The 14852-nt window shown below is 41.4% G+C and overlaps 2 protein-coding genes and 1 non-coding gene across 3 annotated transcripts in view; all 3 read left to right on the top strand.

Moving 5' to 3' along the window:
- ZNF10 (zinc finger protein 10) overlaps positions 1-13120 on the top strand; it is a 41191-nt gene extending 28071 nt beyond the window's left edge. The window contains 6 exon segments of the mRNA XM_006147304.3: positions 11539-11895; positions 11898-11966; positions 11968-12092; positions 12094-12356; positions 12359-12472; positions 12475-13120. Coding sequence (XP_006147366.2) covers positions 11539-11895; positions 11898-11966; positions 11968-12092; positions 12094-12356; positions 12359-12472; positions 12475-12815 — 1269 coding nt within the window. The 3' untranslated portion in view covers positions 12816-13120.
- LOC102487100 (zinc finger protein 268) lies at positions 6241-11041 on the top strand. Its single transcript, XM_014587394.2, has 3 exons — positions 6241-6480; positions 6768-6860; positions 10769-11041. The coding sequence occupies exons 1-3, from the start codon at positions 6369-6371 to the stop codon at positions 10942-10944; spliced, it is 381 nt and encodes a 126-aa protein (XP_014442880.1). The 5' UTR covers positions 6241-6368; the 3' UTR covers positions 10945-11041.
- Positions 10467-10569, top strand: LOC114007624 (U6 spliceosomal RNA). Its single transcript, XR_003549220.1, has one exon. It is a non-coding gene; the product is annotated as a U6 spliceosomal RNA (small nuclear RNA).
- Positions 13121-14852: the final 1732 nt, after the last annotated feature.

Raw genomic sequence — 14852 nt, 5'->3', positions numbered from 1 at the left:
TTTTTTTTTTTTGTTATATTTTTTTTAGATAGGGTGCGTGCACGCACTAGAAAGACAGAGAGAGAGAGAGAGAGAGAGAGAGAGAGAGACAGAAGGCAAGAAATCACCCCTCAGGGTGCATGGCCACGCCACAATCCCTTCTCCTCCATTCTCCTCTCGGAATCTTGGGCACACATGCACATGCACCCGGCGTGAGTTTTAGCCACCATATCTGGGACTCAAACCATGGTCAACTACGTGGGAGTCCAGCGACATAGCCATTACGCTAACTGCTGGTCCCTCTGGGTTCTGATTCTCTTAACCCTTTGGCCGTGATGGCAGCTCATCTTTATTACTCTTTTTAGGGTTAGGGGAATCCTTAGGTGAAAGGGTTAAGTTTTAATTACTTCTGAATTCATGACTTTCATCATTACTAGTTATGTAAAGTCCCTGTCTATCTTTATTTTTATATTCCTTATTTCCATCTCCTTCCCTGCACCCCCTAAAGTTTATTTTGTCATGTGTATATTATTCTGTTTAATGTGTGTTTACAAAATGTGTATTTTTCTGGAACCTTGTTAGAAATTCAGAATCTCAGACTCCATCTGCTTCAATCCTGTTAATAAGAGACTTTAACAAAATGTAGTGACTCATGCACATTATTTATTTATTTATTTACTTTTTTAGTAATTATTTTACTTCACTTTATTTATTTGTTTTACTTTGATCAGAGAGGGAGGGAGGAAGGGGGAGAGAGAGAGACAGGGAAAGAGAAAGTAAGTGAGAAACCAGAAACCAAGCCGCCAGGTCCGGGACTCCAAACTGTGGTCAACCATGTGGGAGCCCAGGACCATTAACCACTATGCCACCTGCTGGCCCCCAAAAACATTTTTTTAACTTAAAAAAAATTAATTGCCAATATGGGTGTGTGTTTGCTGGAGGGTGGGAGGGAGGGAGGGAAGGAAGGAGAGGGAGAGCCAGCAAGCGAGCACTCCTCCAGTATGGCATGGTTTTCCTCCAATTTTCCATCCCATTAGGGTTTTAAGCAAGCATGCACATGTGTACAGCATGTTTTTCAAGTTGCCAGGCTAGGATTCGAACTACAGGCACCCACATGTGATCTGGATCTTTTCACTGTCAAGCTGTAGAACCAGCCTTTCCTTTGCTGCTGTGGTACTTAACCTTTGCATTTAGATTGATGAGCCTTTCAGTAATGAATTCCATGTCTGAGCAGAGCTTCCATTCTCACGTACCAGGGTTTACTTTTCTTTATTTTGTCCTATTGGCCTGCTTTTCTACTTAGACCAGTATCTTTGTACTGAGTCTTGGTAACTGTTTTACACCCACAATGGCAAGGAGCCAGCACCTGTCTCTGCACCTCGTCAGTGCGTGGTGTTCTCTCTGTGCCCTTCCACAGGTGTGCAGTGGTATTTCCTGGACTTGACTAGTGACTAGTTTTGTGGAGCACCTTTTTACGTGTTTTTGTTCTCTGTATATCTTTGATGATGAGTCTGTCCAGATGTTTTGCCCATTTTTTGATTAGATTTTATTTGTTTGGGGGTTTTTGGTTTTGTTTTGTTCTTTAGGTTTTTGCCATGGAACACATGCTCTTGCAGGGATAGACAAGAGACAGAGAAGAAAAGTGAGAAATCACCCTTGGTGGGGGGGTTGGCCAAACTGTGGTCCCTTCTCCCCTCAGGATTCTGGGTACATAGGCACACCCTCCTGGAGTGATTTTCAAGCTGCCACGTCTGGGGCTTAAACCAAGTTCAGCCATGTGAGAGTCCAGTACATTAACTATCATGTCACTTGCTGGCTCTTTAATTAGACTCTTACTGAGTTTTGAGAGTTCTTTACATATTTTGCATTTTTTAGAATGTTGACGTTTTCTTTATAAATAATCATATCATCTTCCAAAGAGAGTTTTGTTTATTGGTCTAGGGCATGTGCACTTGATAGTGAGAGATAGACACACAGAGAGAGAAAGTAAGAAATCATCCCTGAGGGAAGATGGGCATGCCACCATCTTTTCTCCTCTCTTTTCCTCTTGGGACTTTGGGTATGCATGCATACACACCTGGTGTGATTTTCAAGCTGTCTGGGACTTGAACTGTGCAGTGGGCCATGTGAGATCCAGGCGCCTTAACCTCCATGCCACCTGCTAGCCCAAACAAAGTTTTATTTCTTTATTTTTTCCAGTGTGTATGACTTTAATTACAAATTGATTGATTGATTGATTGATTGCTAGAGGGTGCATGTGCTCACCAGCGAGACAGGGATAAAGAGAAAAGGAGAGGAGGAAGCACTGAATGGTGAATGGTCACGCTGAAATTCCTTCTCCTGTCTCTCTCCTCCTTTTCAGGATTTTGAGCATGTACACACATGCAGTTGGTGTGTTTCTCAAGTTGCTGGGTCTGGGATTGAACGGTGGTGTTGGTCATATAGGATCCAGCTGCCTTAACCACCATGCCATGGTGTCAGCCCTCCATCTCTCCAGTAGATACCAAAATGGCTATTAGGGTTTTTATTCATAAGTGAGTTCAGTAATTTTGTGTCTTTCAGGAAATATGTTCATTTTATTTAAATTTCAAAATTTTGTGCATAGTTTTGTTAGTCTTCATTTCTGTGGGTGCAATAGTGATATCTGCTCTTTCATTTCTAATATTTGTAATCTATTTCCTTTTTTTCTTAGATCTAAGTTTTCATTTTATAAAATGCCGAGGAACACACTTTCTGGATTGTATGGTAAAACTACAAGGGGTCTTCAAATATTTCTTTAGAAATGCATATTATGAAAAATACTATACAGGGATTTATTTATTTTACTTTTTTTTTAAAAAAGATTTTTGCTATAGGGCACATGTGCTCACCAGAGAGATAGAAAGCGAGAAATCACCCCTCAGAGGGGATGGTCATGCAACAATCTCTTCCTCCTCCATTCTCCTCTTGGGATTTTGGGCATGCATGCACATGTGCCTTTCGTGAGTTTTAAGCCACTAGTTCTGGGTCTCCAACTGCGGTCTACTATATGGGAGTCCAGTGACTTAAGCATTACGCCATCTTCTGGTCCTATATTTCAAAAATTTTTTATACCAGCTTATACTTTATTTGTTTAAGGAATTATTTTTAAAATTTTAAATAATTTTTTAAATTTAACTTTATTCATTCATTTCTATTTGACCAGAGAGGGAGTGAAGGAGAGAGAGAGGGAGGAGAGAGAGGGGAGAGAGAGAGAAAGTGAGAAAGCAGGCCGCCAGGTCTAGGACTCAAACTGCGGTCAGCCATGTGGGAGTCCAGCTTACTTAACCACCACGCCACCTGCTGGCCCCTTAAAGGATTATTTTATTTATCTTTATTTGTTATTATTTTGCAGTTTGATCAGATGGTGGGGGCAGTGCAAAAGCAAGCCACGAGGTTCAGGACTTGAACTGTGGTTGTCCATGTGGGAGTCCAGTGCCTTTAACTACCACATCATCTGCCAGCCCCTAAAATTGTACATTAATTCCATTGTTGCATGAACTTTTAAGTCTCTTTTTATGTTTAGCAACCCTGCTCAAGTGAGAGGGAGGGAAGGAATTTAAACTCGTTTAGTTTTGTTAGAATCTGTGAAACTGACTTCTATAGTGTCCAGTTTCACATTTCTTCCAGCAAGGAGTGGAGGTTCTTTGTGCCGCACACACTCTCCAACTTGTGGTGGTACCACTGTTGTAGGTCCCAGGCACTCTGACAGGTATGCGGTTGTGTCTCATTGTTTTCTTCTTTTTTCTTTTCTGAGAGAATTTTGCTCTAGGGCACGGACACTCACTGGAGAGACAGAGAGACAGAAAGTGAGAAATCAACCCCCAGGCTGGATAGCCAGCTACTCCTCAGTTCCTTCTCCTCTATTCTCCTCTGGGCATACCTGCACAAGTGCCTGGAATGAATTTTAAGATGCTCGGTCCAGGACTCAGATCTTAATCAACTGCATTGGAGTCCAGCGATGTAACCATTACACTATCTGCTGGCCCCTCATTGTTTTCGCAATTTGCAGTCCCCTAGTACTCTGATGTTGAGTGTCTCCCATGTCATCTGTGTATATTTCACGTTCAACTCTGTCCCATAAACTGGCTGCTGCTAGAGCTATTGTCATTTTGGTCACCAAGTTTTTTTTTTTTTTTTTTTAAGAGATTTTTTGCTATAAGGGCGCATGTGCTCGCCAGAGAGGCAGAGACAGACAGAGACAGAGAGACAGCAAGAAGTCACCCCCAGGGTGATGGCCACGTCGCAATCCCTTCTCCTCCATTCTCCTCTTGGGATTTTGGGCACACATGCACATGTGCCCTGTGTGAGTTTTAAGGCTCCAGGTGCAGGACTTGAGCCGCGGTCAACTCCATGGGAGTCTAGGAACGTAACCATCTGTTGGTCCCTAGTCCACTAAGTTCTAACATATCTTCTCTTATGATGGTCATTTATTTAGGGCTCTTTCACAGACTACCTGAAATATCAAAAGAACATTGCTTACTTCATCCTTTGTGCTGCCATTGTCCTCTGTGTTCTTTTATCTTAACGTCTTTGGCTCCCAGTTGCATTTGTATGTGTTTAACCTTCCTTTGCTCTGCAATGCTCAGTGTAGCTTGAGGGTAGAACCACATTTTATTACTTTTACTTCCCCTCTATGAAAGAGAGAAAGAGGGTGAGTAGTGGCAGGACTCAGAGTCTTCACGTCACAGCCCTCTTGCCCCAGCAACCCAGTTAGCCTCTAGTTCAGGTATGTGTAACTGTGCCTTCATGTTCAGGTTGGCATAGGCCTACCATAGGTTAAGGCCTGCATGTGACTTCTAGCCTACCACACAGTAACGTACAGAGGTCGAGCTGTATATCCCATTCATTTTTATATCACCTCCTAGTTGAATCCCTGGCACTTATTATTAGCGTTTCCTGTAGTTATAGGATGATGATGAACTGATGCTGTTTGCACACAAGTGTTCTTCCATTAGCATTAAAAGTCCCACATCCTGGGGCCAGTAGGGGGCATGGCTCTAGACGCCCAAATGTTCCACTGTGGTCGAGTCCTGGTCCCAGCAGCTTGAAACTCACACCTGGTGAGTGTGCATGCATGCCCACAATCTCGAGAGGAGGATGGAGGTGAAGGGATTGCGTCATGGATGTCCCCCGACAGGGTGATTTCTCACTTTCCCTCTCTCCATCTCTCTCTGTCTCTCCAGTGTGTACACATGCCCTATAGGAAAAAATCTCCTAATAGAAATAAAGTCCCATATCCCAGGAACCTTGTGCAAATGGTTCCGAGAATAACTTAAAACTTCAGAGATAGGCTTCCACATTCTCGTATATTGAGTGAAGGGAAGTCTGGTTTGATGCAAGACTGTGAGTTTGATACAATTTTTTAAAAATAATTTAATTTTATTTATCATCATTATTTCAAGTTTAATTTTTCATTCATTTCAATTTGACCAGAGAGAGAGAGAGAGAGAGAAAGTGAGAAAACAAGCCACCAGGTCTGGGACTCATACTGTGGTTGCCCATGTGGGAGTATCCAGCGCCTTAGCTACCATTCCACCTGCTGGTCCCTATCATTATTATTTAAAAAAAAATCTTTTACTACAAGGTATGTACACTCATGAGAGAGAGAGAGAGAAAGTGAGATAGAAGCCACCAGATCGGGGACTTGAATTGCAGTTGGCCATGTGAGAATCCAGTGCCTTAATCACCATGCCACCTACTGGCCCCAGTACAATTTTTTTTTTTTTTTTTAAAGATTTTTGCCATTGCGCACGTGTGCTTTCTGGGGAGAGACAGTGAGAAGGAAAGTGAAAAATAACCCTCAAGGGGATGGCCACTCCGCAGTCCCTTCTCCTGTGATCTTGAGCATGTACTCCCACACCCATATGCCCAGCACGATTTTCAAGTCACCAGGTCCAATACTTGAGCTGAGGTTGGCCATTTGGAAGTCCAATGCCTTAATTACCGTGCTACCTGCTGGCCCCAATACAGGTTTTGTTTTACATACACAGTAAGGTGTAAATCATAGACACCTTAAACCTGCTGTTGGGACCAGCAGTTAGCATAATGGCTATGTCCTGGACTCCCACGTAGTTGACCGCGGTTTGCGTCCCAGACCCGATGGCTTAAAACTCACGCCAGGCATATGTGCGTGTGTGCCCAAGATCCCGAGAAGAGAATGGAGGAGAAGGGATTGCGGCGTGGCTATCTCCCCTGGGGGGTGATTTCTCACTTTCTGTCTCTCTGTCTCTCTCTGTCTGGCAAGTGCACGTGCCCTATAGCAAAAACCTCTCAAAAAAAAAAAAAAGAAAAAACCTGCTATTACCATAAACTCGGTAAAGTAACTTGAGATTAGATGGAGTATTCCATCTCAGGGACCATTGTCATTCATGGACGTGTTTGTGGATTTTACCTGGGAGGAATGGTGGCTTCTGGACCCAGCTCAGAAGTGTCTATACATTAGTGTGACCTTGGAAAACTACAGCAACCTGGTGTCCTTGGGTAAGTGCCTGTTGACGTGGAGAGTGTGTAAGCTCCCGGCCTTCCTTGGGTGCTCAAAACTGGGGGCTTTTGTAAGATACTTGTGATTTTAGAGTCTTATTTAAAGGTCAGATCTTCTTAGTCCTCCAGTGGCATCTAAGTTTGTCAGTTGAATGGTCTTTACTTTGCCAAAGGGCAAAAGAGTAGCTTCATCAGTAATATACCCATAAACTACATCTTCCCTGTTCTTCAGAATCCCTGAATCTCAAGCAGGTGGGTCAGGTTTTCTGTGGTTTTCTGTTTTATAGGCTATCAGCACACCAAGCCCTTTATCATCTCCAAGTTGGAACAAGGAGAAGTGTGGATGGTGCAGGCCCAAATTCCAAGTCAAGGCCGTCCAGGTGAATGATAGAGATGTTTATATCTTTCTTCCTAATTCAGAATTGGTATGGATTTTTAACATGAGGTGTCTCTCCTTTTGGTACTTTGTCTTTTTATAACTATGCACCCAGGTAATATCTTTCTCTGTGGCGTCCTCAGTTTATTTTTTATTCTCTTGGTAATAGAGTCATTTAATTTTGCATTTAAGCAAGCATTTCTTTTTTTTTTTTTTCACTTTTATGTCCCTTTATGTCTTTGTATTTTTTTATTATACTTTAAAATCCTCTATACTTAAATTTAACAACCATAGTCACATCTTCTCTCCTCCTCTTTGAAATCCATTGGGAGATTCAAAACTTCCCATGCTTCTCTCTGTTAGTCACTGCACTCCCCGCCCCAATCTGTGCATATTCCTGTATCATCGGATAATGTGGATGGTCCTGCCTGAGACCTTAAGCCCACCCTTGTTTAGGTGACCCTCATGAAACCTGTTCTGCCAAGCCCCAACTTCCTTTACACCCCACTGTCCTCTCCCACTTTTCTCTCTCAGTCTAAAGGTTTTTTTTTTTTTTTTAAATCTCCATGCAACTCAGATATTGTAACTTTTAAAAGACTTCTATTCTGTGTTGGTATAAAAAAAAAATGCCACAGTCTAGTCTATAAAGGGAAGAAATTTATTTCTCACAATTCTGAAGGCTAGGAAGTCCAAGTCCTAGCATTAGCAGGTTCTATATCTGGTGAGGTCTTCCTCTTTACTTCCAAGATGGCTCTTGTTGTTGCATCCTCTGGGGAAAAGACAAAAAGAAGGGCAAAAAATACCTAAACTGGTTCCTCCCATCCCTTGTATAAATGCTGATCTATTTATGAAAGCAGAACCCTTAGGACTCATCACTTCCTGTAAGTCCTTGCCTCTAGTACTGTCACAGTGTAGACCAAGCTTCACCATTAATTTGGGAGGGGATACATTCACACCATAGCAACTTCTGTGCTGGAGATTTAAGCTCTTTTCCTCTGCTGGTAATTGAGGGCCAGTCTTTCACCTGCCATTTGGTGCTGGGTTTGATTGTTCTCTAAGTGCACCCTATACGCACAGCCTTCGCCTTTTCAGAAACTGCAGTCCACTCCGTAGCTGCCTATTTCTCATTCTTCTTTTTCACTGTTTTTCTGTTTCTAGTTTTTTTCCTGGTTCTTAGCAATCTTCTTATATGCAGTTGACTCTTGTAGTCTTTTAAAAATCTTGTTAGTATTTTGGTCTCCTAAAAAGGTCTTTTGGGTCAGCTCCATAGTACTATTACTTCCCATATGACTGTACCAGTCAGTAAAACATATCCCAAAAAGCCCCTAGCAGACTTATCTTTAGCAAGCTAGATATATATCACATCCCCCTGTCTAAAAAGACTCTGTCCAAGAAAACAGGACTACAACTTTTGGCTCACATAAATTGTGCTTCACCTTTTGGAGATAGTAGTGGGTTCTCACTTCCCTGACTAAGAACATATGGCCATAAGGATGAGGATGGGAAGAAATCCTATTTCTGCCAACGAGGGAGATGGCAGAAGAACCATGGGAGAGGTAGCACCAGACACACTCTTCTTCCCATCCATCTATCTTCAAAAATGCTCTGCAAACCATAATTTCATTATTGTTCTGCAGTAATGCAGGTCTGGGATCCTGTTCTTAGTCATACGTGATAGTAGTTCTTTAAGGTCTGGACACCTACAATTACAGGAGGCAAGTTGTCACTATAGCCATCTACCTGTTGGTGTAAAAAGAACCCTAGTAGAGTAAGATCATGGTGAGCCCTTGGCCCAGCTCTCTGAGCACTTCCTTTTCCATCATCATCTGTGCTTAATCTTAAGATTGCCTTTGGGGGAGACCAGCAGATGGTGTAATGGCTATGTTGCTGGACTCCCTTGTAGTCGACCATGGTTTGAGTCCCAGACCTGGTGGCTTAAACTCATGCTGGGTTCTTGTGTGTGCATGCTCAGCATCCCAAGAGGAGAATTGAGGAGAAAGGCTGGTGGCGTGGTGATTTTTCGCTTTCTGTCTCTGTCTTCTGGGAAACGTACATGCCCTATAGCAAAAACCTCTCCAAGAAAAATAAAGAAAAGATTGTCTTTCATAGAATGCTTTTTGCTATAGAGGGATGTATTCATGAGAGAGAGAGAGAAAGAGAGAGAGAGAGAAAGAACACCTTCTGGGAGGATGGACGTGCCAGTCACTTCTCCATTCTTTTCTCAGCATTTTGGGCACACACACAATCATCGCCTGGCATGTTTTCAAGCCTCTGGGCCTGGGACTCGAACCATACAGTTGACTATGTGGGATCCAGCTACCTTAACCACTATACCTCTAGCTGTCCCCCAAATGCTTTCGATAGTCTCCAAATCTCAATTTTGTTGCTCCAAATTTGAGTTTCCAAAAGTTATCTTTGGACTCAGCTTTGAATCATGTTTCATACAATCTTAATCATGTTTAAATCTTTTAAATTAGGATACCTGCCTCCTACCGACTGTCTTTGGTGTTCTTTTATGAATTATTCACTTATTTTTTGCCACTGGGTGTGTGTGTGTGCTCGATGGAGGGAGAGAGTGAGAGGGAAAGTGAGAAATCACCTCCCAGGGGGTGGACATGGTACAATCCCTTTTCCATTCTCCCATAGGGATTTTGGGCCATATGCACACATGCCTGTTGTGGTTTTCAAGCCTCTGGGTCTGGGACTTCCGGGACTCTAGTGCCTTAACCATCATGCCACCTGCTGGCCCTGCTCATACCCCTGTCTTTCTCATGTAATTACTACATACTTTGGTTATATCAGTCTTCAGTTTTTATGTTATTACAACTATGTAATTTTTGTGTAAAAGTAAATCATGCCAATATATAGTTGATTTTTGTTTTAAAAATTTTATTTCTGGAGTTTTATATACATATTTAATTTTCTTTGTCATCATTATTAATGTGTTTATTGTTAATCTCATATCCCTTCTGATGACAAAATTTTCCTTTTTATACATATGGCTGAATTAGAAATTTTATCAATTTCATGTTCCTACTCATATCACTCCCTGGTCTTTATGACTTGCTCCATTGAGGTCTTGTTTTTCTCTAGGACTGCTGCACATTTTTAATCCTATCATTCATTTTCATTTTATTTTTTCTTCCTTTTTTTTCTTTCTTTCTTTCTTCTTCTTTTTTTTTTTTTTTTTTGGTGAAGGGATGCATGTGCTCATCAGAGAGAGAGAAGGAGAGAGAGAAAGCAAGCCTCTGTGATTTGTGGTCATGCTATAATCCTTTTACCTCTCTTTCTCCATCCTGTCAGGATTTGGGGCACACACGCACATGCAGCAGGCATGTTCCCCTGGCTGTTGGAGCAGGAATTAGAGCCATGGTCAGTCATATGTGATCATCCTTTCATAATCATGAGGCCACAGGGCTAGCCCTTAATTTTATGTTCAGTATTCTCTGTCTTCTTTTTCTTAGTGTATTTTTTTGGAGCACCTGCTCCAATAGCTTCCTATGAAAGGGTGCATGTGATATAAATATTGTGACCTGTGCATCAGAAAGTGTCTTTGCTTTATTCCCCATTGCTTTACTTCCTGTCCTCTACTGATCTTAAGTCAGGGTTCTTGCTTTGGCAGCACATATACTAAAATTGGAACGATACAGAGAAGATTAGCATGGTCCCTGCGCAAGAATGACACATAAATTTGTGAAGCGCTTCATATTAAAAAAAAAAAAAAAAAGTCTGATGGCATTCTAATTTTTGGTCCATTGTATGGAATTGATTTTTTTGTTTCTCTGTAAGTTTGTATACATATTTGAAACTAACACAAACAAACCTCATGATCTGGCATTTTAAAGGAAGTTTAATTCCATACTAGGATCATGTTGCTATTTATAACATGTAACTTACTGTTTCTATTTCTAGACAAAGTCTGGGAAATTGATGACCATATAATGTTGCATCATGAAAACCAAGGCAAACTGGAAACTGTGGCAAAAAGGTGTGACTGTGTGGGAAACAGAAAACTATGTGTTCTTGGAACAAATTGTATTTCTTCAAAACAAACCCTCATAAGTGTGGCATACCTGGAAAGAGTTTGAAATATAATACAGATTTCAACAGTAATGGTGCTGGGAAACCAGCAGTTAGTGTAATGGCTATGTCGCTGGACTCCCATGTAGTTGACCGCGGTTCGCATCCCGGACCTGGTGGCTTAAAACTCACACTCGGCGCATGTGTGCGTGCCCAAGATCCCGAGAGGAGAATAGAGGAGAAGGGATTGCGGCGTGACCATCCCCCCTGGGGGGTGATTTCTGGCTTTCTGTATCTATGTCTCTCTCTGACTGTCTGTCTGGCGAGCACCCACGACCTATAGTGAAAACCTCTCAAAAAAACAAAACAAAACAAAACAAAAAAACAGTAATGGTGCTGAGAACTGTTCCAAGGGGTTTCATGTACATAGGGAATCATTCCTCCATTCTAAAGATGAACAAAATGTCACTGGAATAATATACTGTGAAAGTAGTAAGTTTGGAAAAACTACCCACAAGAAGTCACAAATTATGCATCAACTTATGTCTGTGGATAAAAGAAAACCTTTTTGAATGCAGTTACTGTGAAAAAGCTTTCAGCAGTCATGCCTCATAAGGTACCAGCAAACTCATGCAGATGGGAAACCCTGTGAATGCAGAGAGAAGACCTTCCATTTTAATTCACAGCTTGTTATACATCAGAAGATTCGCACAGGTGAGACTCTCTATGAATGCTATGAATGTAAGAAAGTATTTAGTAGGAAAAACCAGCTCATTTCACACCAGAGAATTCATTCAGGATGGAAACCCTATGAATGTAATGAATGTGGTAAAGCTTTTGGTTTAAAATCACAGCTTTTTATATGTCAAAGACTTCATACAGGAGAGAAACTATATGAATGCAGTGAATGTTGTAAAGCCTTTAATACAAAGTCAAACTTTGTGGTCCATCACAGAACACATACAGAGGAGAAACCATATGATTGTAGTGAATGTGGAGTAGCCTTTACTTTCAAGTCACACAGCTCATTGTACATCAGGGAGTTCACACTGGAGTAAAACCCTATGGATGCCATCAGTGTGGAAAAACATTTCAGTATGAAGTCACAGCTCGTGCATCAGAGAAGTCACACGGGAGTAAAACCTTATTGTTGCAGTGAGTGCGGGAAAGCCTTCAGGAGCAAGTCATACCACATTATACACATCAGGACTCACAGAAGAGAAACCACATGTATGCAGTGGGAAATCCTTCAGTTTCAACTCACAACTGATTGTGCATCAGAGAATTCACACAGGAGAAAATCCCTATGAATTCAGTGAATGTGGGAAAGCCTTTAATAGAAAAGACCAGCAAAGTCATGCAGGGGAAAAACCTTATGGTTGCAGTGAATGTGGGAAAGCTTTTAGTAGCAAATCATACCTTACTATACATATGAGAACTCACTCAAGAGAGAAACCATTCTAATGTAATGAATGTGGAAAGCCTTCATTTGGAAGTCACTACTCATTGTACATGAGCAAACTCATGCAGGAGAAAACTCTTATAAATGCAGTCAATGTGAGAAATCCTTCATTGGGAAATTGTGGCTCATTGTATATTGAGGATGCACATAAGAGAGAAACCTTATGAATGCAGTGAACGTGGGAAAACCTTCATTAGGAAATCACAGCTCATTGTACACCAGAGAACTCATTCAGGAGAGAAACCCTGTAGATGCAATGAATGTGGAAAAGCCTTCCGTCAGAAGTCAATTCTCAGTGCACATCAGAGGACACATACAGGAGAGAAACGCTGTAAATGTACTCAGTGTGGGGAATCCTTTTGCTGGAAGTCACAGCTCATTATGCATCAGAGAATTCATGCAAATGAGAAATGTATTGATGAATTAAATATAAGCAACTTTCAAAACTTCACAGCAGATACGCACAAAATCATATAGAAAAGAAACTCCTAGATTGTCACAGTATACACCAGAAAATTTGTACTGAACAGAAACTCAATGCATGAGGTGTACAAGGGCATCCATAGTTGTTTAAGTACAAAATTGTACGAAATTTGCAGGAACCCTAGGAATTTAGCAAACCCTATGTAAGTTTGCATTAGCAAATCATCTTTTTATACACCTTATGCCAGTGAAGAATCATGAATGAAATGAATGATACAAAGTCATTAATGTTGAACCAGCAGTTACCGTAATAGCTATGTTGTTGGACTCCCTTATAGCTGACCGCAGTTCAAGTCCCAGACCTGGTGGCTTAAACTCAGGCTGGGTGCATGTGCGTGTGCGCCCAAGATCTGAGAGGAGAATGGAGGAGAAGGGATTTTTGGCGTTGCCATCCCCCTAGGGTGTGATTTCTTGCTTTCTGTCTCTCTGTCTCTCTCTGTCTTTCTGGCAAGCGCACGCGCCCCTATAGCAAAAACCTCTCCAAAAAAAAAAACTTGGGGAAAGTATGAAACAAATTAGTAAATGGTATGGTGGTTAAGGTACTGGATTCTATGTGGCTGATCATTTGTTTAAGACCCAGACCTGGCGGCTTGGAAAATGTGTGTGTGTGCAAACAGAATCCTGTGAGGAGAAGGGATCATAGCATGGCCATCCTCCCTGGGAGGTAATTTCTCACTTTCCCACTCACTATGTCTCTTTCCAGTGAGCACATGCACCCTATGGCAAAAATCTAAAAAAAAAAACAAACAAAATCCCAAAAACCTTATAAATAGTTTTGATTTAGAATACTTACGATGTAATAGTGAAGTGCTAAAGTTAAGAATGTAGGCTTTTGGGGTCAGCAGGTGGCATGGTTGGGGCACTGGACTCCTATGTGGCTGGCTGTCTTCAGTTTGAGTCCCGTACCCCGTGACTTGAAACTCATGCCAGGTGTGGGTGCATGTGTGCTCAAAACCCTGAGAGGATAATGGAAGGTAAGGGACTGTGGTGTGGCTATACCCCTGCTGGTTGTTTTCTCACTTTCTGTCTCTCTGTTTCTCATGTCATTCCAGTGAGCACACGGACCCTATATGAAAAGTCTCTTTCATAAACGTAGGATTTCATCATCCTCTCAAGCCCAGTGTGTGGCCCGTGGGTACCCATGGAAGTCCAACATGCATATTGAAAAGTGTTATTTCTGCTTGGGGCCCTTCTATCCTGGCCATGGCATGATGTTGATCCACAATGACTACAAAGTTTTCAGAGTCTGTAATCCAAATGTCATAAAAACTTGATAAAGAAGCATGATCCTCACAAGGTCATGTGGACTAAAGCATTGTGGAAAGCAGCTGGTAAAGAGCCTACAGTGGATAATTTATTTTAATTTGAAAGATGTAGAAATGAGCCTATCAAATGAGCTGTGGAATAAACCTTTTTTTCTTTTTTTTTTAAAGAATTATTTATTTAATTTTATTTCCTTATGTATTTATTTTAATTTTACCAGAGAGGGACAGAATGAAAGAAAGAGAGGGAAAGTGAGAAAGACAACCCGCTAGGTCTGAGACTCGATCCATAGTTAGCCATGTGGGAGTTCAATGTCCTTAATCACCAGGCCACCTGCCGGCCTCCTGGAATGAAACTATTGAAACAATGAAGAGAGTTTTAGAGATAAAACAATTATCAAGCTAAATTTATTATGAAGAGATGGAAGTAAAATAAAGAGCTACAGAAAGTTTAGGACATCAGAGAAGTCAAGCAAAACATCCATCTTATCTGAGCCCCTCTTGCAGGCAGAGGAAAACAGCTGGAAGGAAAAATTGCATGGCGATTACTACCGGATGTGGGACATGTAAGGTGTTTGTTTAAAAAACAAAACAAAAAACCACCATCAGTACCCATTTCTATGTGTACATATGAAAATCTTTGGAGATTTAGAACTTCTAAATTTCAGACTTTTTTTTTCTTTACATAAGATCATTCAGATGAAAGGTGATTAAAAATACATCTTTCGGGACCAGCGGTTAGCATAATGGCTATGTCACTGGACTCCCA

This window comes from Tupaia chinensis, unplaced genomic scaffold (assembly GCF_000334495.1).
Source record: "Tupaia chinensis unplaced genomic scaffold, TupChi_1.0 Scaffold000211_1, whole genome shotgun sequence".
In the NCBI taxonomy this organism is placed as follows: domain Eukaryota; kingdom Metazoa; phylum Chordata; class Mammalia; order Scandentia; family Tupaiidae; genus Tupaia; species Tupaia belangeri.
The sequence above is the reverse complement of the archived record's forward strand: the minus strand, read 5'-3'. Positions and strand labels throughout refer to the sequence as shown.

Coding starts and splice junctions, on each gene's coding strand:
- LOC102487100 (XM_014587394.2), top strand. CDS start 6,369: ATGGACGTGTTTGTGGATTTTACCTGGGAGGAATGGTGGCTTCTGGAC. Junction 6,481..6,767: donor CAGCAACCTGGTGTCCTTGG/GTAAGTGCCTGT, acceptor TCTGTTTTATAG/GCTATCAGCACACCAAGCCC. Junction 6,861..10,768: donor TCCAAGTCAAGGCCGTCCAG/GTGAATGATAGA, acceptor TTCTATTTCTAG/ACAAAGTCTGGGAAATTGAT.